The sequence below is a fragment of the Arachis hypogaea genome, chromosome 2 (genome assembly GCF_003086295.3).
Source record: "Arachis hypogaea cultivar Tifrunner chromosome 2, arahy.Tifrunner.gnm2.J5K5, whole genome shotgun sequence".
Lineage (NCBI taxonomy): Eukaryota > Viridiplantae > Streptophyta > Magnoliopsida > Fabales > Fabaceae > Arachis > Arachis hypogaea.
The window spans coordinates 2,656,953-2,680,042 of record NC_092037.1 but is presented as its reverse complement, the minus strand read 5'-3'; the positions used below and the strand labels follow the sequence as shown (position 1 = coordinate 2,680,042).

The 23,090-nt window shown below is 36.9% G+C and overlaps 1 protein-coding gene across 1 annotated transcript in view; it reads right to left on the bottom strand.

Annotated features, from left to right (window-relative positions):
* LOC112717893 (putative disease resistance RPP13-like protein 1) overlaps positions 1–22,907 on the bottom strand; it is a 33,834-nt gene extending 10,927 nt beyond the window's left edge. The window contains exons 1-6 of the mRNA XM_072222530.1: positions 21,445–22,907; positions 15,459–17,562; positions 15,167–15,214; positions 14,992–15,075; positions 14,764–14,855; positions 13,993–14,301 (exon numbers count right to left, since the gene is read on the bottom strand). Coding sequence (XP_072078631.1) covers positions 15,477–17,562; positions 21,445–22,907 — 3,549 coding nt within the window. The 3' untranslated portion in view covers positions 13,993–14,301; positions 14,764–14,855; positions 14,992–15,075; positions 15,167–15,214; positions 15,459–15,476. The remainder of the gene's footprint in view (positions 1–13,992; positions 14,302–14,763; positions 14,856–14,991; positions 15,076–15,166; positions 15,215–15,458; positions 17,563–21,444) is intronic.
* Positions 22,908–23,090: the final 183 nt, after the last annotated feature.

Here is a 23,090-nt window from a genome sequence, read left to right as displayed (position 1 = left end):
TCCTGTGCAATAACCGAAGAGAGAAAGAGATGAGAGAGAGAAGAAAGAATCTGAAGTAAAGCTATTTCAAAGTGATTGAACTAATTAATTGAAAATAGCTTGCTTTTACTTCCCTTAGTTGGCGTGTAGCAATGATGCCTTTAGTCAAATCAATCTTCTCTCACTTACTTATGTTTCCAATGCATTAAATTAAATTTGAATTCCATCCAAGGTGAGGAATGGAATCCGTTGGAAGCATTGAACCATTTTTCTTTACTTCTTGGGTTCGGTCAAAGCATGGAAACATTCATCAAAATTGAATTTGGGCCTTGTGACATTATAATCAAAGCTGGCCCATTTGGATAACATTTGCTTTCCTGATAAATTGATTTCGGATCAAGCATGGAAAGCACACAAGAAAGCATTTGTTTGGGCTTGCAAAAATAATATTTATTCTGGCCCAATTATAACTAGCTTTAATTACAAACACAAAGCTGAACCAATAATGCAACAGTTGGGCTTTGTTGATTTTCTTTTGTTTCGGCCCAGCATAAAATCTGCACAACAAAATTATTAATTAAGCATATATGAAATAAAGATCAAATTAATAATTTTGTAATTAATTGTTTTAATAATGTTTAGTCATCACAAATATTAATTTAGAGTTTTCCAAACTCATCAATCTCCCCATTGATGACAAACATTATTAAAATTGAAATGGAAAGAAATTTTGAGATTGAGTAAAGAATACTCCCTTTGAATTTGAATTTCTCCCCCTTTCTAAATGTCACATGGCTCCCCCTTAATGTATGCTTTTTTTCCAAGGGAAGCACTAATCTGTAACATTTAAATCAAGCTTAAAGTAACAATGTTATTTAGCATATTTATACATGATGCTAAATGCTTGATTTATGAGCAGTTTTAATTGATAATCAAAACTCATTTAATATCATAAACTGATTTACTGCTCAAACTTTTTTATACAACACAAAGCTATCCAAATATTTTTCAAATATTTTCCTTTTTAGAATATCAGAGCAAATCAACATGATGAGAAAATATTTGAAGAACAAAATAAGGCAGTTTTGATATTTTACACAATTTAAAGGAACTGCCAAAAATAAATTTTCAATCCAACAAGTTTATCAATGATGAATCAATCTGCCAGGCTTCAAAATAAATTAATCATTATAAACCTAATGCCAAATAAACTAATCATGATAAACTAAAAAATTGCAGTTCAAACAGTAATGATCATAGTAAAACAAATGCAATAACAACATGCATTCTTTGAACAAGGGTGATCATGAATTTTCAAATGAAAATTTCATCCCCTGTTCCCCTGTTTTTCCAGCCCCTGTTTCGTTCCAATTTCAATTTTGGAACCTAAATTTTCTCCCCCTTTTGTCATCAAAGGGGCACCTGCACAAACCATGATAAACATAACAAAAAATTCAAGATAAAATAACAGAAATGTATCAAAGCATCCTAGAGATTATCCTAAAGCAGTGAGTATCAAGTCATGCTTATACAAAAAAAAGATTGAGCCTAATGTAGCCAATATCAAACAGAGTAAAAAAAAACTAATCATCAGAGAATTGAATATCCTCTTCCTTAGCGCCTCCTTCACTATCATCTCCCAAATCCTTGTTAAGGTGTTCCAGCATCAAGTTGACCCTTTCTTTGCAGTTTTTCCAAGCTTTCTCATTCTTATAAGCTTGCTTCCGGGCTTCTTTATGAGATCAAAACATCATGTCTGCCATGTTTGAAAATTCTCCCAAAATCTGTTGAATGGATCTGATTGTTTTGGAAGATTCTGGCCTTCCTTCATGCTCACTGTCCGATTTTTGCCCTTTGGTTTCCTTAGTTGCTCCTCCACCTCGGATTGTAGACACATCGTTTTCTACCTTCTCATTCAACAAATCAACTTTAAAGTACTCAAATATTCCAGTTAAAAACATACCATAAGGCAGGTTAGCCTTTCTGGTGCTTCTAACAGAATCCCACATGTGTCTAATCATAATATAACCAAAGGAAATAGGAGTAGAGGTAACCAAAGCAAACAATATGAGACAGTCAGAAAATGTTACTCGGTTGTGTGATCCGCTTTGGGGAGTCAGAATATGAGTGATGATTCTGTGAAGCAGGGAATTGACCGGTCCAAGGGCTTTGTGGGTTGGAATGGTGCCATGCAATCCAGAGAGATTCTTGCAAATGTGCTGGAGAACAGTATTATGTGAAACGCCAACTTGTGTGTCCCATTTCTCCACCATATATGCTCGCGGACCTTCATCCTTGAAGCCCAGGGCCGCTCCAATTGTCTCAGCATCAAGGGCTATTTGAACCCTTTTGACATAGGAATGAAGAGTGCCATCAATGAGTCGCATATTAGCATAAAATTCTCGAACAAGACCTGGGTACACTGGTTTTTTGATAAGGAGCAGAGGCTTCCAGTTGAGAAGTTCAAACAGAGAGGGAATGTTGGTGCTCTTGAGATTTTCGAGACTAACAAGATAGGTAGTGCACAAATGACGTTTCTCCATAACCTCTTTGTGGAACTCAAAAGAGGTGCAGGAGTTAAATCTGCTTGGATCAAAATGAGAGTGAGACTTGCCATACTTGTCTCGGAATTCCATGGATTCCAAGTTTGGAGGTTCATTTGTGTCATTTAGTGCAAACCCTTGATTCTTCTTTGAGCTTTTTCCGGGGGTAGTCTTCTTCGGTGATGAGGGAGGAGGTGAAGGAGTAGGAGAAGTATGAGATTCTTGCTCTTCTTCTTCAACTGCGGGTTTTTTGTTCTTTCCTCGGCCTGAACTCTTGTGAGCAATCACCTTCTTTCTCATGGTGGTTGTTTGTTTGGATGGTGGTGAAGGAGAAGATGATGAGGTTGAATGAATGTGGATATGAGTGTGGGTTTGAGGCGTTGATGGTTTCTAAGAACGAAGAATTCCCTTTTAACTTTTGAAATCAAAAACTGAAAAGTGGTTGCCTTAAATCAAGGGATTAGATGGAGAGAAGGATTTGATTTGACAATAACCACTTCCAAGAAGATATGATGACACAAGGCGGAATATTCTTATGTACATAGAGAGATAACTAACAAACTGTTATGGTGGGGTCATGAAATTTGGTGGGGCCCATAAAATTTGAATTCTGCGTTGCCTCCCCCTTGACCACAGCTCTTCCATTGTGCCATTTATTTTCATCTCGTCCAATCCTACGAGCAAAAACTGAACAGAGTCAACTATTCACAGATTTTCAATGAAACTTAAATCAAACATTCCCAAACTTTTTCTTAATGTACAGAATCTGTCTTCACAGAGAGGTTTTGTAAAAATATCAGCAATTTGGTCTTCAGATTTTACAAATTGAATATCAATAGTACCCTTTTGCACATGTTCCCTAATAAAATGATATTTTATCTCAATGTGCTTAGTTCTTGAGTGCAGAACAGGATTTTTTGAAATGTTTATAGCACTCATATTATCACAAAATAAGGGTATACTATTGATTTTTAATTTGTAATCTTCCAATTGTGTTTTTAACCAAATTAATTGTGAGCAACAAGCAGATGCGGAAACATATTCGGCTTCAGCAGTGGATAGAGCCACTGTGGCTTGTTTCTTGCTTGACCACATGTTGAGTGAGCTTCCAAGGAAGCAACACATGCCGGAGGTGCTCCTCCTATCCACTCGATCTCCCGCATAATCTGCATCACAAAAACCTACTGCACAAAAATCATCAGATTTAGGATACCATAATCCATAATTACAAGTTCCCTTAATGTATCTAATGATGCGTTTAACAGCCGTAAGGTGGGATTCTTTTGGATGAGATTGAAACCTTGAACATACACCCACACTTTGGACTATATCCGGTCTAGAGGAGGTAAGGTACATGAGTGAACCTATCATTCCTCTATACCTTGTTTCGTCCACATCTTGGCCATCATCATCTTTTCAAGTTTAGTATTGGGATGCATAGGAGTGCCCATTGATTTGGAATTTTCTAGGCCAAACTTTTTGATAAGTTCTTTTGCATACTTTCTTTGGTGAATAAAAGTACCACTAGGAGTTTGCTTAATTTGGAGGCCAAGAAAGAAAGTAAGCTCTCCCATTAAACTCATCTCAAACTCACTAGTCATGAGTTTTCCAAACTCTTCACACAAGGAAACATTGGCTGAACCAAATACAATGTCATCAACATAAACTTGAACAAGAAGAATATCATCATTAGATGCTTTAATGAATAAGGTAGTGTCGGTGGTTCCCCTTTGAAAATTATTTTCCAACAAGAAGGCACTAAGCCTTTCATACCAAGCTCTTGGAGCTTGTCTAAGACCATAAAGAGCCTTAGTTAATTTCAAAACATGATTTGGAAATTCTTTATGTTCAAAACCGGGGGTTGAGCCACATACACTTCTCTATCAATAAAACCATTAAGGAAGGCACACTTAACATCCATTTGAAACATTTTGAAACCCTTATGGGCAGCATAGGCAAGAAGCAACCTAATTGCTTCCATTCTAGCTACCGGAGCAAAAGACTCATCAAAATCAATACCCTCTTCTTGATCGTAACCTTGGGCCACTAATCTAGCCTTGTTACGAACAACTTGTCCATCCTCACCAAGTTTATTTTTAAAAACCCACTTAGTACCCGTTACCTTCTTACCATTCGGATGAGGTACTAGTGTCCAAACCTTATTCTTGTCAAATTGAGCAAGCTCCTCTTGCATTGCTTTTACCCATGATGGATCCTCAAAAGCTTGTTTGACATTGTTGGGCTCTATTTGTGACAAGAGAGCAAGATTGCTAGGTTCGGTTTGCCTTTTGGTGGAGGATCTTGTGGTTACACCTTGAGAGGGATCACCAATGATGAAGTCATGAGGATAGCCCCTCATGGACTTCCATTCTCTAGGCTTTCGGACAGGTGTTGAGCTTTGATGAACTTCTGGTGGTCTCACTGTTTTAGTTTCTCGTCCCTGCTCAGGAGACAAATCGGAAGTTTCTCCTTCAATCTGACGAGACAAAACTGGACTGGCAGATTCTTCATTCTGGACAGATTTGGGATTTTCTTTGCTTGTTCCAGCTCCTTCTCCATCTGAATCATTATCTATCACAATACTGGGAATTAAGTTAGAATCACAGAAAGTAACATGTATGGATTCCTCTATTGTCCTATGCTCCTTGAGATAAATTCTATAAGCCTTGCTTGTGGTGGAATATCCAACAAACATTCCTTCATAGGATTTTGGATCAAATTTTCCAAGGTTTTCCTTATTGTTAAGTACAAAGCATTTGCATCCAAAAACATGAAAGTACTTAAGATTTGGAGGGGTTCCTTTCCATAGCTCATAAGGAGTTTTCTTTAACCCTTTTCTAATGATTGTTCTATTCAAAATATAACATGCTGTGTTCACAGCTTCAGCCCATAAAAATTTAGGAATTTCATTCTCACATAGTATGGCCCTAGTCATCTCTTGAAGGCTTCGATTCCTTCTTTCAACCACCCCATTTTGTTGGGGTGTTCTAGGGCATGAGAAATTATGAGAAATCCCTAAGTCATCACAGAATTTTTCAAAATCTTGATTTTCAAATTCTCTTCCATGATCACTTCTCAAATGGGCAATTTTCAAATCCTTTTCATTTTGAATTTTCTTGCAAAGGGTAGAAAAAGCATAAAACGCATCATTCTTATGAGCAAGGAAAAATACCCAACCGAATCTAGAGTAATCATCAACCACAACAAGACCATATATAATATTTACCTCCCAAACTTTGAGTTCTAGTAGGACCAAAAAGATCAATATGTAACATTTCCAAAGGCCTTTTGGTTGAGATTCCATCTTTTAATTTAAAAGAGGATTTTACTTGTTTGTCCAATTGACAAGCATCACAAGTAAGATCCTTATCAAACTTGATGTTTGGAATTCCTCTAACCAAATTCCTTTTGACTAGCTTAGAAATTTGGTACATGCTAGCATGACCCAACTTTCTATGCCAAAGCCATTTTTCAGATTCAAGAGAGGTAAAGCATGTTACATTTTGTTCCTTTAAATCCTCAAGAGTTAATCCATATACATTATTGCATCTTTTAGCTTCAAATAAAACATCCCCAGTTTTTTCACAAACAACTAAACAAACAAACTTCTTAAAAATAACTTCAAAACCCAAATCACACAATTGACTAACACTAAGTAAGTTATGTTTCAAACCATTTACAAGAAGCACATCATTTATACAAGAAGAAAAGTTTTTACCAACTTTCCCAACAACCACTATTTTTCCTTTTGCATCATCACCAAAGGTAACAAGTCCTCCATCATATTCATCAAGCTTTATGAAGAAGGTTGTCTTTCCGGTCATATGCCTAGAACATCCGCTATCCATGTACCACATATTTTCCTTTTTCTTGGATGCTAGGCAGACCTACAAAATAAACTCAAGTGACCTTAGGTATCCAAATTTTCTTGGATCCTTTCACGTTAAACCATCTCTTGTGTCCCAGATCATTATAATCAAAAACAACCTTGTAAACTTTATCACCTATCATTCTTTCTCCAAAGAAACATTGAACTGGAAAATGACCACTTCGGTTACATAGTCTACAAAATCTTGGAGTTGCTGTTTTGTTAAAGGAAGTTGGGTCTTGATACTTAACATCATTCGAAGATGAAGCAATATTTTCAAAATGTGATTTTTCAGATTTATAAAAATCCAACCCAGCTTTATCATAAAGAGGTTTTTGACTAGCCAAGATTTGATTCAAATTTTTAGAACTTTGGGTGAACTTGGCTAAGTCTTCCTTAAGTCTTTTAACCTCTTTAAGCAACTCTTCATTTTGCTTAAAACAATTCACATATGCAAGAACAGAATGGTCACTTTCACAGCTTCTAACTTGGGCTTTTAACTGCTTATTCTCTTCTACAAGATCACAAGCAGTTTCGGCCTCTCTTAGTTTTTCTTTGAGAAAGTCATTTTCAGCTTTAAGAATGAAATTTTGTTGTTCAAGATCTTGATTCTCAGTTAGAAAACATCTTATTTTTCCAGAAAGATGGTCTATCATAAGATGAAGGTCTTTAGTGTCAGGGTTTTGAAATGATACCTGATCTATCTCATTTGCCATGAGACAGGGCTGTGATTTAGTCTCTGACTCTTCATCATCATCATCTGAGTCATTTTCCAAATCTTCCCATGTGGCCATCAGTCCCTTCTTCTTCACCTTTTTCTTGAATTTTTTTGCAAACAACACAAACTCATTTTCAGAAGAGTTATCACTGGATTCATCATCCAGAGGGTTAGTCACAGAAGAAAAAGCAATTCCTTTCTTCTTTGAATCTTTTTTCAAATAAGAGTTTTCAAAAGCAAGAAGATTTCCTCTCAAATCATCAAGTGTCATGGAATCTAAGTTACTACTCTCAGAAATAATTAAAGCTTTTGTTTCCCACTCTTTTGTGAGACATCTCAACACTCTTCTCACTAGCACAGATTCTGAATGTGTGATTCCAAGAGCATTTAAGCCAACAGTGATGATATTGAACCGTTCGAACAGTTCATCAATGGACTCTCCTTCCTTCATTGCAAACATTTCATATTCCCTGTTTAACATGTCTGTCCGAGTCTTCTTTACAATGGTAGTTCCTTCATGAGTGATTTGCAACTTGTCCCAGATTTCCTTTGCCGTTGTGCATCGTGATACTCGTCGGTATTCCTCAAAGCTGATAGCACAGTTGAGCAGATTGGTTGCCTTGGCATTTAACTCCACCGTCTTCCTATCTTCCTCGGTCCAGCTTGCTTCTGGTTTAAGAGAGATTACTCCTTGAGCATTTGTGGTTGTTGGAAATTTAGGACCTTCCAAGATGATCTTCCAAAGTCTGTAATCCACGGCTTGTACAAATATCTTCATTCTCTCCTTCCAATAGGTATAATTTTTCCCATTGAAGAGGGGAGGTCTGTTGCTTGATTGACCTTCAGCAAGATTGTATGACAACACATTTGTGCCACTGTTTTCTGCCATGAGGATCTTTACTCCAAGCTGCAAAGCTTGATCTCTTTGAGACCAAGCTCTGATACCAATTGATGGTTTCAGTGGCTAAGAGAAGGGGGGGGTTGAATCTTAGCCCCCTTTTTCGGTGCTAACACTTACTGAACTTCAGAGAAGACTTTTCTGTTTTTGCTCGTCACTTAACATGAGCAACTTTGTTTTGTCTCGTCCCTTAACACGAGCAACTTTGTTTTGTCTCGTCACTTGGCATGAGATAATTCTGGCTTTTGCTCCTGTGTAGTAGAAAACAGAAATGGAGTAGAAAGAGAAGAAGATTGCACCCAGATATATCCTGGTTCGGCTGCTAAGTGCAGTGCAGCCTACATCCAGTCTCCATCACAAACATGATGGAATTTCACTATAATCAATCTGATTACAACTTGTAAAGTGCTAACCCAACTTACAAGGGGATTCCCACAGAATCATGATACACAACATAGATGAACAAAGGAACTCTAAGACATCTATGGCTTTTTCTTTTAATTTTGCACTCTCTGTCTTTTTCCGCTCTATGGCTTTTTCATACAAACCTCACTTGTTTGCCTTTTTTCCATGAGACTCAAGACATGACAAAATTAAACAGAAAAATACAATACAGAATACATTGAAGGAGAAGAGAAAACTGTTAGCTCAGGTAGCTCTGAGAACTCTGTGCCTTGCACTCTCAAATTTTCTCCTTGCTTCAAACAGTGGTTGTTCCCCCTTTTTAAAGAAGAGGAAAGCCTCCACACTTGAAGCCAAAACCGAACCAACTTCTTCCTCCTTCAACGAACACAGAACCGGTTCGGCCACTCAGAGAGAGAAGAGATAACCATGCATTAACCAACATGCAATTACCTCTAGTCTTTTCTTGATCATCACCCTTCATCAATCCGGGCTCTCCATCCTTGGCTTCCTCTCCAAGATGGATTTCTGGCCCTTGATGCTTCATGATGATGATGACTTCATCTGCTTTAATCTCTGCCTTCAACCATCACTTCGCCACTTTAGCTACTCCCTGTGGTGGTTGAGCAGAATCAAAGACAAGCCATGCTTCAAGAATCTCCTCTAGCTGGCCGAATCTTCTTCTTCCATTTTTGAGCATAATAGGCTCAAGATAATCTCACCAAATCTATCCACATTTGGTGAATATCTTAGCCACAGCTCACTTTTATTTTGGTATGTTTTATTGTCATCATTTTGATGGTCTTTAGGCTTGCTTTCTCTCCTTTTGGTAGCTCTTTTTTTGCTTCCATGGCTGCCAATATTTCCTGTGCAATAACCGAAGAGAGAAAGAGATGAGAGAGAGAAGAAAGAATCTGAAGTAAAGCTATTTCAAAGTGATTGAACTAATTAATTGAAAATAGCTTGCTTTTACTTCCCTTAGTTGGCGTGTAGCAATGATGCCTTTAGTCAAATCAATCTTCTCTCACTTGCTTATGTTTCCAATGCATTAAATTAAATTTGAATTCCATCCAAGGTGAGGAATGGAATCCGTTGGAAGCATTGAACCATTTTTCTTTGCTTCTTGGGTTCGGTCAAAGCATGGAAACATTCATCAAAATTGAATTTGGGCCTTGTGACATTATAATCAAAGCTGGCCCATTTGGATAACATTTGCTTTCCTAATAAATTGATTTCGGATCAAGCATGGAAAGCACACAAGAAAGCATTTGTTTGGGCTTGCAAAAATAATATTTATTCTGGCCCAATTATAACTAGCTTTAATTACAAACACAAAGCTGAACCAATAATGCAACAGTTGGGCTTTGTTGATTTTCTTTTGTTTCGGCCCAGCATAAAATCTGCACAACAAAATTATTAATTAAGCATATATGAAATAAAGATCAAATTAATAATTTTGTAATTAATTGTTTTAATAATGTTTAGTCATCACAAATATTAATTTAGAGTTTTCCAAACTCATCAAAATTAAAGTGGTATATGCATGCTACATTGTTACATAACTAACTCTTAAAATTTTTCTTCTGCTGGTATCACTGATTCCTTAGTAACAAGACACAGTATCGGTAGTAACCTAGAAAATTCATAGCAGTGGAGTGCTTATTTGGCTTTGCTCTAACTTCTCATTCTTTAAATCCTTTCTTGCAAATGGTGTTGTTTTCGTGTCACCGACAGACACTATATAAAACTAGGAATATTTTGGTACCACATTTTAAAGCTGGTTGATAGCTGATGCATTATTTTCAGTAATATTTCTGAGTTTAGTACAACCAATTTGAATTTAGTTTCCTTCGGTTATATGCGCAACTCTTTGTACAAGGATATGAACACATCAACAAAATGAAACCAATGAAACACGAGCAAAACTTCAGCAGAAAAGCAGCTGCTGTTTACAAACTTTCTGGTAGTTCCACTAGAGAGCTCAGATTGCCATCACAACTCTGAATTGAAGAACTATGAGTTAAGAATCTCCAGTTAATCGAGAATAGATTAGACCATCTGATTATTCACTTGATCAGGTTAATATACTAATGGGAATGTAGAGAGACACTCCAAAAGTTGTTTTGCCTGGGTCTCACACATAGGAAGATGATCAGAACTTGCTTGATAAATACACAATGATGTGTTCAACATTGTTGCCTTCCTTTTTAGCTTCAAAAACAGAACTGAAAGAGACAAATTCAGCTTTAGGAAAATTTGACATCAAAATAATAATACTACAATGGTAAATTTTACAAAAGTACTTACATGCTCACCGAGTTGCAATGGCATAGAAGCTGTCTAACACATTTTCATGGTTGAATCTATAAAGAAAACAGATCCATCTATCTCCTCAGGCCCCTGGAAAATTTTTTTTAGTTGGTATCTAAAAGAGACTCTACGAGATAGTGCAATTTAAAATATCAATACCTATAGATCCATCAAGTTTATAGTTACCTTCATAGAGAGTTTATCTGCAACTCTTCTTGCAGCATTCTCCGAGCGAAGGACAGTCTTGAATTTGAAGTAGTAACAGAGAAGAAGGCAGCTTTTCTCCTTCCATATTCTCCAACCTGAAGTAAATTATAAAGAGAAATAGAGCAACTATACCAACCTGAAGTTAAAATAGAAATCTCCTCTTCTGATCCCTATATATTAGTCCAGTTTACCACATTGAAAGAACTTGTAGATTGAATGAAGGTAATGTAAATATGGTTTCTATTGTACAAGATTATGTGCTGATATCTCATCACATAATCATACATGGCAAAAACAGTAAATTTGATTCATCCATTTTTTAATACATCTATAGAAATTCTCAAAAATTCTGGATACACAAAAATAATATTCCCTGTCTTTGAAGTTTTATTTCATGGCAACTAATTCTTGTCTTCCTCTTTAAATTGTGGTAGCACGAGAAAGATAAAGATTATCAAAACTCATCACCAATAAGCTCGAGCTTATCAAAACCTTGAATCCACAGGGACTTAAGAGATGGCATCTGTCCAAGTGAAGGCAGCATGCATCAATTCTTGCAATACACCAGGGATACACGTGTCATGTTTTGGTAAGAGGAATGCCCAACCCAATCTGGAAATATTGTACCTTTGTATCCATCAATTGCCAACTCTTTCAAGCCATGGTGCAGTCGCAGGCTGTCGAGGATATCTCTTTCTGTTTGTGTTTGAAACCATACCATCATCTGAACACCACTTCAACAATAAGTAGTCAATGTGCCTTTTATCTATTATCCTTGCATTCCTTGCTTCTTTGCCTTCAACAACATTTTCCAACTTCTTAATCTCAAATGTTCCATGAAGATTTACAAGGCCTCCTAATTCTTGGATTCCATTCTCTTCTTGTCTTCCCACAACAAAATCACTTAAGAATTGCAACTCTTTCAATTTGCTTATTCCTCCAGACATTTCTTTCAAAGGAGTTTTTCTAATATCAAGATGCAGTAAATTACAAGATTGTGCATGCCACTGGGCAACATGGTCAGCTTAGTACATTCATACAACATTAGTGTTTTTAGATTATACAAGTTGATTATACAAGTTGCACAATGACTCTGGCAATGTCTTAATATTAGTCCATGAGAGATCCAAATAGCGTAGATGAATCAATTCACCTATTGAATCAGGCAATACATCAAGTTTATCAAATGATAAAACTCTCAAGTATTTAAACTTTGATGCTATGCTTTCCATGCTAAACAAATCGTTGACATACAAGGATGTCCTCAGAGATTCCAATGTAGCAATGGAATTAAAATTTTCTGAGACTGAACGATTCAATTTTCCAAATAACTTCTACTTTGTCATTTATAGTATTTTTTTTCCTTACTTTATATATTTCACCTTAGGAGTTGTTTGTTTAATCTTTAGGTAGGATTATTGATATACATCTTCATCTTCCGATGTTCTGTGCAATAGACACATGATAAAAGAAAAGTTTCCAGCAACATAACGCAACAAGAAGCCAAGTTGAGAAATGTGGTTTATAGATATTGATTATTATCACCATCATTATTATTTTTGGTATATTGATTTTTGCTTGGATTATAATTGGGACACGCTACTATGGTTTAAGTACAGCATTAGTGACCCTCTAATGATGATTTACTAGTAAAAGAAACGCTACTTGTGACATTCCTGGATCTTGATCAGCCAAGCCAACTCTTATTTTTAACAACTGATAATGCCGTGGAAGTACTTAATGAACTGAATTTCCTTTTGGAAGAACATGATTCTTAACTTCCATTTATTCAAGGAAAATTGGGTATATGCCAAGAGATTATTAGTTCTTGTAAACACCCCTGCAAGCTGCAAACATTTCAAGGTAATTAACAGTTGATGCATTATATTCAGTTCTAGTTATAAACAGCGTTCTTAATAAATATTCTTGAGTTGAGTACAACAACCAAATTGAATTTGGTTTCCTTCGGTTATATGGTATATTCAACCAAGCTAGAAACTAAGATTTTTCCTCCTCATGTGCACCTTTGGAAACATTAAGCTACTATTTATATAGCATCTACCTTAATATAATTTTTGTAGTCTTCTAATCTTATGAGAACCCTATATATTTATGGTTCTTAGGCAATAGACTTAATTGTATTTTACAGTAACATTGTAAATTTACTTTTCACTCTAAGAATGGTGGGAATAAATTAAACCTGTGAAAGGCATAATATTGAAGCACCCAAACATAATATAGGCACACTTTGGCAATAGTTAATACCAGCAAATTATTGAAGATAAGACAGAACAACACAACATAAAATTTTAATGTGGGAAAACACCTCTCAATGTGAGAGGGAAAAACCCCATGGGAAGGTAAAAATATTCACTATTTTCCAAATCAAAGCTACAAACAAGTCTCAAAACTTACAAGCACTACATACTAATCATACATGCAGAACTCTTGTCCAAGAACATAATCAATGATACAATAGATAGCCGTTGTTTACGAACTTTTTGGCTAGAGAGCACGGATAGCGATCACACCTCAAAGTTGAAGGACTATGACAAGAACCTGCTTGATAAATACACAATGATGTGTTCAACATTGTTGCATTCCTTTTTAGCTTCAAAAACAGAACCGAAAGGGACAAATTCAGCTTGAAAAAAGATTGACATCCAAATAATAATACCGCAATGCAAAATTTTGACAAAAGTACTTACATGCTCACCAAGTTGCAATTGCCACAAAAGCTGCCTAATGCGCATTTTAATGGTTGAAACCAGAAAGAAAGCAAATCCTCCAGCATAGCAGTTATCTATCCCTTGATGCCCATAAGAAACGATATGAGATAGAGCAGCTTCAAAGATCAATACCTCTAGAACCATCAAGTTTATGTTACCTTCATGAAGAGTTTAGCTATAACTCTTCTTCTTGTAGCGTTTGCCGGGCAAAGGACAGTGTTGAATTTGAAATAGTAACAGAAAAAGGAAGCTTTTCTCCTGCCATATTCTCCAACCTGAAGTAAATTGCAGAGAGGAATAGAGTAACTATACCAACCTGAAGCTAAACCAGAAATCACTTCTTTTGATTGAATGAAGGTAAGGTAAATATGGTTTGAATTTATATAAAGATTATGTGCTGAAAGGGACAACTTAATCATACTCAATCAAGACTCTTCATATATGCATTGTATTGACCATTGCAGCTAACTATCCACAACATTTTAGCTTTCAAGTTTCCCTCTCCTTTTCTGCAATTGACACTGTTTCGGTTTCAGAATATTTGACCTTCTCTGCTCAAGTGACAGCAAGGGTATTCCCATGTTTCTGTATTGCTGCTTATTCCTCAATGTATCTCATGCAGAGCTCAGAGGCTTTCTCCTGACACACTAATACACAAATTAATAACATTTCAAGACTAGGAATTTGTCATCACAAAAACCAAACACAGTTATCATTCTATAGTCTTTCAGTTGTTTTTATTTTCTACACTATTTTTCTGAAATGCATAGTACTGCAGTAATGTTGGATCATTGTTTTGATTTTAGGATCAGCAGTGAAATGATATTTAACAAACATAAATGCCACCAAAAATTGAGATTGCAAAGGGGAAGTCAAGTGCAGTTCGATAGAAAATAAAGTGATCACAAGCATAATTTTGATTGCCATAATATTACAAGTTATAAAGAAAGGATTTTTAATATAGACATTTTAGAACAGAATCTTAAGTAGCTTAATATATGTCCAAACTGCACATACCAGGATAAAGACCATTGGCTAAATTCATGGTATGCCTATATTCTAGTTTATTTAAAAATAATAATTTCAAGAAAAAAAAGATTGATACTCACCAATAAGTGAAGTTGATAGAGATGAAATTGTTGTCTGATGCGCAACTTGACCTTTTAATGACATTAGCTAAATCGAGTTCACCTTGGGGAAACTGTTTATCGATAGCGTGTTCAAAAGAAATTATACAAGGCATTAGATGAGTGTATAATAATATGACTAACTCTCCATCTATTCAACTTAAGAGTTACAAATCCAGCAAGCAGTTGAAGGCATAAATCCCAACTTACTCTTCTAGTTCTTGCTGATGATAAGGCTAGATATGGTACAATATGTTACCAATGATTTCAGATAGCACGTTGGACAGTCTATCTCTGTATACAAGCAAGACAAGGAAGAAATAGTTACTGTTAGAAAAGATTATACAGCAATAATTTGATCCTTTTATTTTGAAAGCTTATATACCTCATGCTGATTCCTTTTACCTTGATTCTTCTAGCACGATAGGTAACTCTGATAAAAAAAAGGATTAGAAACAAGTACATTTTCAATCTCGGAAATGATTTTAATAGCCGTATTTAATTTGATATGTACAATGAATTTGGTTAAGCATAAACATAAAGATTAGGCAAAGAAAAAACACCATTGTTTAACTGTTTTCTTTCCACAAATCAAGCTATCATTTTTTTGGTATGACTTGTGCATGTGTGAATTTAGTTGTGGTAGCTTGTGTGAATCATGAAGATTAGAGAATTACCTGCTCAGAAATCTCTGTTCAGACAATTTGTTTGAAGTCCACTTGAATGGTGGGAATGTGGGAAATTTTGGGCCAGATTAGTTGATGCTTGTTCTTGCAGTGTTCTCCCAGCAAAGGACAGTCTTGAATTTTGAGTAGCAAGAGAGAGGGAGGCAGCTTTTCTCCTTCCATATTATCCAGCTTTGGACACCAATGAATGCTTAGTTGTTGAAGGGAGGTGAGGTGGAGAAGCTCGTTGCACTCCAATGTCTCCAGATTATTGAACCCAAGTATCTTGAGAGTGGTAAGGGAGGGAAGGTGAGGCAGCGAACCCACCTCTGGGTATGACTTTATGTTGTCGCACTTATAACCATTAATTGTGAGATGAGTGAGGGCGTCCAAGTTGTGCATCCATGATGGATCCCTCATTTGTTGCTCGCCAATTTGCACATGAAGCTCTTTCAGGTTAGGCGGCAAATCACCGTCTGCCAACCTGCACATGTCTGAGCAACCATCTATCTCGAGAGACTGTAGACTTGGGAGTAGACTCTTCATGTCATGTGGTAATGCCTCCAACTTCGAGCACCATGCGACTTGAAGATGAGTCAAGTTGGGTGCAGCCAGTCCTTCTCCTGCTAATGACACTAATTTGTTGCATTGATAGATGATGACACGTTGAAGAGCAGCGTGTGGTGCCTCTGACATTGACACTGATTCCAGATTCCTACACCATGATATCTGGAGATTCTTGAGATTGGGAAAGACATCCAACGACAAGGAGGTTAGTGAATCACAGCTTTCATATATTTGTAGGTCTACCAAATCATACTTGTGCTGCTGTAGCTGGGGGAATTCTAGTTTTCTACACCCCTGGATGTGTATTTCTTGGAGGCAACGTAGATGGTTGATGCTGATCATTGCCTTAAATGCAGACTCCTTCACAGATTCACGTCCCGTAATTGATAAACTATCCCCAACAAGAAACATGGCCTCGATGTGCCGTAGGTCGTCGTCGTCGTCTATCCTTAGTTTGCGAACTTTGGAAACATTCGACAAAGAAGAAACTATTCTGAAGAATACCTGATTAAGCATGTCTTCCTTCAACATTTGACAATTTGATATTTCAAGACTCTTAAGCTGAGGAAAAGCTTTTGAGTCAGGTAAGTGCCACTCCTCCCAACACGGCATGTTATAAAATAGCAAACTCTCCAGTGAGGGAAACGGTGCAATATGCGAAGAATGATGATCTCCTTCATTCTTGTAAAACTCCTCGCCAATACTCCTCACCTGATCCAAACCTTCAATGCTTAGGGACTTAAGAGATGGCAGCTGTCCAAGTGAAGGCAGCATGCAGCAATTCTTGCAAGACTCTAGATATACACTTGTCATGTTTTGGTAAGAACAGTTCCCCAACCAATCTGGAAATATTGTACCCTTGTATCCCCTGATTTTCAACTCTTTCAACCCATTCGTCGGTTGCAAGTTATCGAGGATGTCTTTTTCTTTTTGTGTACTTGAAACCAAATCATCACCTGAAGACCACTCCAAACATAATTCATCAATGTGCTTCTTATCCATTATCTTTGCACTCTTTGCTTCTGTCACATCATCAATATTCTCCAACTTCTTAATCTCAACGGATCCATGAAGATTTACTAGCCCTCCTAACTCCTGGATTCCATTGTCTTCGTGCTTGCCGACGACAAAGAAACTTAAAACGTGCAACTGATTCAATTTGCTCATTTTTCTGGGCGTTTCTTCCAAAGAAGTTCCTCTAATATCAAGATGCTGCAAACTCAAAAGATTATGAAAACCACTAGGCAGCGTAGTTAGCTCATAACAATGGCGCAACTTCAATGTTTGCAAATTACACAAGCTGCACAAAGACTCAGGCAATGTCTCTATACGAGTATAAGAGAGATCCAAGTGGCGTAGATGGATCAATTCTCCTATTGAATTAGGCAACACATCAAGTTTATCAAAGGATAAAACTCTCAAGTATTTACACTTTGATAATATCTCACATGTTGCCGCTTCAATGTTGAAGTTGGGAGATGAGAAATCGCCAAACAATAATAATGTTCTCAAAGTTTCTACTTTAGAAATAGAATTATAAAGTTTTGAGCTACAATGACTTAAATCTACACACAAATGCCGAGTCTGAATCTTTATCTCCTCTTTACCAAGTTCTTCTGAGTTGCAATAGAAATCTCCAGCAAGGAATATTGCTAAGTGTAACGACCCAATTTTCAGTACGCCTAGGACACACCAGAAACTGAGCGCTACCAATTTGTCTTCCTAGTTATTATCTATTATTTATCATATGAGCCTGATTCGTTGTTAAAAGCGTAGTTAATTTGCGAGGTGTATATTTTTTTTTTGAAAACGTTTGGATTAATAAACATAATCATTTATAATCAATTCACAAATAATAACAGATAAAACAGTTATAAGCAACCACACATAATTACATCACAAGCAGCTAACAACATTTAGTGATCCAGCCTTTATTAGAGTATAGACTTTTAGTTAGAACACCCCTAGATATAGCTAGATAATATCTATATACACACATATATATATACAACATCCCAGGTCCTGACCTGTTCAAGAAGTCCCTAAGCTGGCACCCAGGCTAGCCTAGACTTTATACTCGCCTAGTCCCTCTAAACTACTAAAGCGAGGGAAAGTACGTTCTAAGTCCTCACAACTCAAGACAGGAGGAACGTCATCAAAAGATAGAACATCATCTGCTACTCCTCTGCACGATCAGACTTTTCCACAGGACGTCTCTCTGGTACCTCATGAAGTAGCCACACAATAGGAATCTCGTACACAGGATTTAGGTTAAAGTGCGCGTACGAACGGGGTGTAGACGTTGGCTGGTTTCACAGTATATACATATAAGCAGAGAACGATATTCACCCTAGACTCAGAAAACTATCTAGAGCAGAATCCTCTTCTTGCGAACGGTCATCAGCGAACTACGGTAAGGTACTCTTACTTCCATCTGAAGGGGAAAGGGAGAGAGAAGGGGTAAGAACTGGGGAGTTCTTAGTAGGGTCGGGGTTATTAGTTAAGTTCATTAATTTCGTGTTGTTTAGCAGATAAATAGCAGAATATCGAGAAGCAGTGGACGGAAGAAGCAGATAACTTAGAGAAAATAGAGAAAATAGAAAGCAGAACACAAACAAGAGAATACAAGAAAATAAAACACAGACACAGTGAATAGAATACAAACAAAGAAAACATGCATTCAAACAATCAACCATAACAGAGTAAATGTGCAACCAAGTATGATGCATGTCTAGCCCTAGTGCAGGTAATGAGCTCATCTGTCGGTTACATACCCGCTCCCGACGTTACCCAGCAACCTCTGTCTGGATAAGGCTTTCCTGTTGGCAATATCCACTGCAAGCAACCTTTGTCTTGCAGGGTATCCACTGCAAGCAACCTTTGTCTTGCAGGGCAAAACTTATTAGCCGATATACGCCCAACAGACTCACTGTAAGCAACCTCTGTCTTACAGGAGCAACAACATACTCACTGTAAGCAACCTCTGTCTTACAGGAGCAACAACACACTCACTGTAAGCAACCTTTGTCTTACAGGAGCACATTCATCTTGATACCTCTGTAAGCAACCTCTGTCTTACAGCAAAGCATTATAGCAAGGTATCCCAGGAAAGCGTTCTCAGTGGTCGTACCACCATCTATCTGACTGCCTCTCTGCAGCAGATTCTTACATAATCATTCTCATTATCATCATTCATTAACATTCTCATTATTCATCATCACCTTCACATTCTTATGCTGTACCTCTTTCTTTCTCTGTTCAATCATGCTATACAAACTCTACAGCTTTTACTTTTACAACATCGTAACTCGAACCATTTCTCTTTATCACATTACTCTTTTCTCTTTGTCTTTTTACTTTGCTCTGATTACTCTTTTCTCTGTATCCCTTTATTCTGCTCTAGTAACTCTGTTCTCTGTGTTTCTTTACTCTGCTCTGATTACTCTTTTCTCTGCTTAACGTATGTATTTAAAGCTTATGTAAATCTCGGTATGAATAGTTTGCCTGTCCCAAGTATAGGTTCATTAAGTCTATACTGAAACAGTTTAACTTTTCATATAATACCTAACCCTAGTCGCAACTCAAGGACTAACTATGTTGCCCTAGTTCGTTCGCTAGTCTATGTCTGTTCTTCTGTTATTAAGACTTTACAGACTTTTCTTTGGTTTTTATCTTTCCTTTAACTTTTTATCTTTCTTTTATCTTTGCCTCGCTAATATGTTTTTACCACTCCCTAAGTGTTTTATGAAGGTAACTATGAGATTCTGCACTTAAAGTTGTCTTTCTAAAGCTTTTACAGAAAACTGCCTTTTTCGCATTATTTTATTATTTTTATTAAAATATTATTTTTAATTAAATATTATTATTTAATATTTTATTATTATTTATTATTTTATTAATATATTTTCGAAAATTAACTTTACTTTAACCTTTAACCTTTAAAATTCACTTTTTACCACCCGTAACTTTTAATATTTCTACTTTAACCATCCTAACTTTCAGAAATTACAAAATAACCCCTCAAACACCAAAATAATTACTTCCTTGCCCTTTTATGAATCAAAAAGGTGTTCTTCATTGTTCTTCACCACACTCAAAGTGTTCTTCATGTTCTTCATAAATTCTTCAGATTCTTTCTCTGTTTTTACCCGTTTTTCAGTCTTTTCAGCAACCGATTTTTACTACAATTCATAATAAATTCCCAGCCACTAAAACCCCATCTTTTCCACATGATTTCAACACAAATTGAACCTCAATTTAGGGCCTAGGGTTCGTTTTTTCAGCAGCCACAAGAACACACATTCATAGCTTGAATTTCATCAAATTTCATCAAAATTTCACCAAATTTTCACCAAGAGTAAATCATATATGCAACCAATTTTTAGCACAGCCAAATAATACAACATTCACACATCTCAAACACAAATAATCAAGATTAATTTCGTGACACCCTACCTGGTTTTGCTGCTCCTAATTCAGTTAGGCTTTCAGGTGGTCCTTTAGCACTTTTTCCTCCTAAATCACATCAAGAAAACACATGTTTACATGGTTTTCCTTGAAAACCGAATTGAAGAGGGAGGGAGACAGCCATCTCACCTTATTTCCAGCCTTGATAAGTCACATGGTTATGTAGAGAAAGAAGAGAGGATCATTTTGGTGAAATCGGAGTTTTGATTTGAGTTTTAGTTCAGAAGAAATCAAGCTTTGAAGATTTGGAACTAAGAACTTTTCTCTCTTTTTCTCTCTACCTATTTTCGGCCACAAAGTGAAAATGAGCCAGCCTTGGGGGTTTTGGGGGTGTAGGGTGAGTTGTGATTGGTTGGCTTGGAGGTGGATTAAAATAATATTAAAATATCTCAGGTGTATAACTACTAAAACTAGGTGTATCAGAACACTTGCAAAAACATCTCTAAAAATTATTTTCTGAGCTACTAGCATAAATGACACTAGTAACATATTTATTGTAAGAATAAAACATGAATAATGATGCCTTGGCATCGCCAAAGTCATCAGAAAGTGCTGGTGCTAAGCTGCACCAGTAAACTGTGAACCCAGTTAAACCGATTTTCTGTTTTTAACTAAAACTGACCAGGGAACCTTATAATATCATTCAAGAAGCTTCTAATACTCATATAATGATGATATTACCCTATTATCTCTCTTCTCTCATGAATCGAGTCCGGTTCGTCAAACTGAGACTATTTACGAAAAAAACCGGATCAAAACTCCTAACCGATACGGTTCAAAAACTATGTTCTTCGTAACTGCATTATCGAGCTTGCCTCATAAAAGGTTCTAGCTTAAAGATGACATAATGACAATTAGGATTGAGATACTTGATAATATATCAGAGCTTCTCCCCTTACTGATCCTCCAGAGTTCTCCGTACTTTCAGAAAAGATCTCGCGTACTCGAAAATCAGGGTTGTTACACTAAGTCATGCAACAGATCATGCATCACAAAATAATCACCAAAGTCTCCACTCTTCGTGAAAAATAATCTGGAAGTTAGTTCATCAAAACATTCACAACCAACTTCTTCTAAACTCTCTCCTCTCTTTGGTGGTGGTAAAAGATCTTCTGCTATCCACATAAGGATTAATTTATCTTTCTCAAATTCATAATCCTTGGGATATAAAGCACAATAAACAAAACAACGCTTTAAATATGGAGGAAGATGGAAATAACTTATCAGTAATGCTGGAATAATCTTACTCTTCTCCACAGAAAATCCCCAAATATCACTTATTAGTATCTTGTCCCATTCCTGAACATCATGCTTTGTACGTAACAAGCGACCAAGTGTTTCTGCAGCTAATGGCAAGCCATCACACTTCTTGACAATCTTTCTGCCTATTTCTTCAAGTGCTGCACTCCCATTTGATTCTGGAAAAGATGCATTGTTAGCAAACACTGACCAACAATAGTCTTCTGACAACCCTTTCAGAAAATAAGGGCGACAGTTCTGAACTGCTAGAGCAACATTTTTCCCACGAGTAGTCAGAAGAACAATACTTCCCTTCTTCCCATATTGGAAAGGGGTCGTAAAATTACTCCATTTGTCACCATCATCACTCCAAACATCATCCAGAACAATAAGGAACTTCTTATTCGACAATTCTTCTTTCAAAGCATTTTGAAGTGAATTGAAATCATCGAGACTACAAGTACCTCCATGGATCTGCTTTATGACATTCCTTGTAGTCTCAACAACTTCAAACTTCTCCGAAACGCAAACCCATGCTTTCAGATCAAATCCCTTCATGAACTCCTCCTGATTGTTGTACAGCCATTGGGCTAAAGTTGTTTTACCAACCCCACCTATGCCAACAATAGCAATCACAGACAAGTCATGCTCATTGTTGTCATTCAGCATCTGGACTAAGGCCTTCTCGTCATCCTCCCTGCCATACACACTCCCTTTTACAAGAGAAGTGGATGGAGTCCTCCATGATGAGCTACCAGTGGGAATCTTTTCAAGACCAAGGAAATCTTTTTGTTTTCCAAGATCCTCAATTCTTCTAACCACCCCTTCCATCTTGTCTACCGTGTCATCTCTATCTCGGTTGCTGAAGAAGCTAAGGGACCAGGAAGAACATGCATTTTTTTGAGTGGTGGCTTTGAGGAGGACAGCATCCAGCAAGTCCTCAGCACAGTAAACAGCATCCCGGAGACTATCGAGCCACTTCCTCACCAATGGCTTACCGAACTGCTTCAACTCAGCATCAGCAACAAGAGCTTCAGCACCCAACAGAGCAGTCTTCAGCCTTTCAACCAAGTCAGGGCCAAGTTTCTTGCCCAAGACCAAGTTGGCAGCATCAGTTGTAAGGAACCGGTCAAAGACAACGTTAATGAAGCCAGAAAGAAAAGCTCCACCAACAAGTGCACCAGCCATGGTATGATCTCAACAACAACAGAAAAGTGAATGGATTTGCAGAGAAAGGTAAGAGAACAATGGTTGCAGGGTGTAGTGAACTCAATTGAGGGGTTTTCTTAAACAAGTTTTCAAAGAAGGTGTCCTACATGATATTACGTGGTATCGGTCTCCAAGGTAACTATAAAAAATTCGGTATCAGTG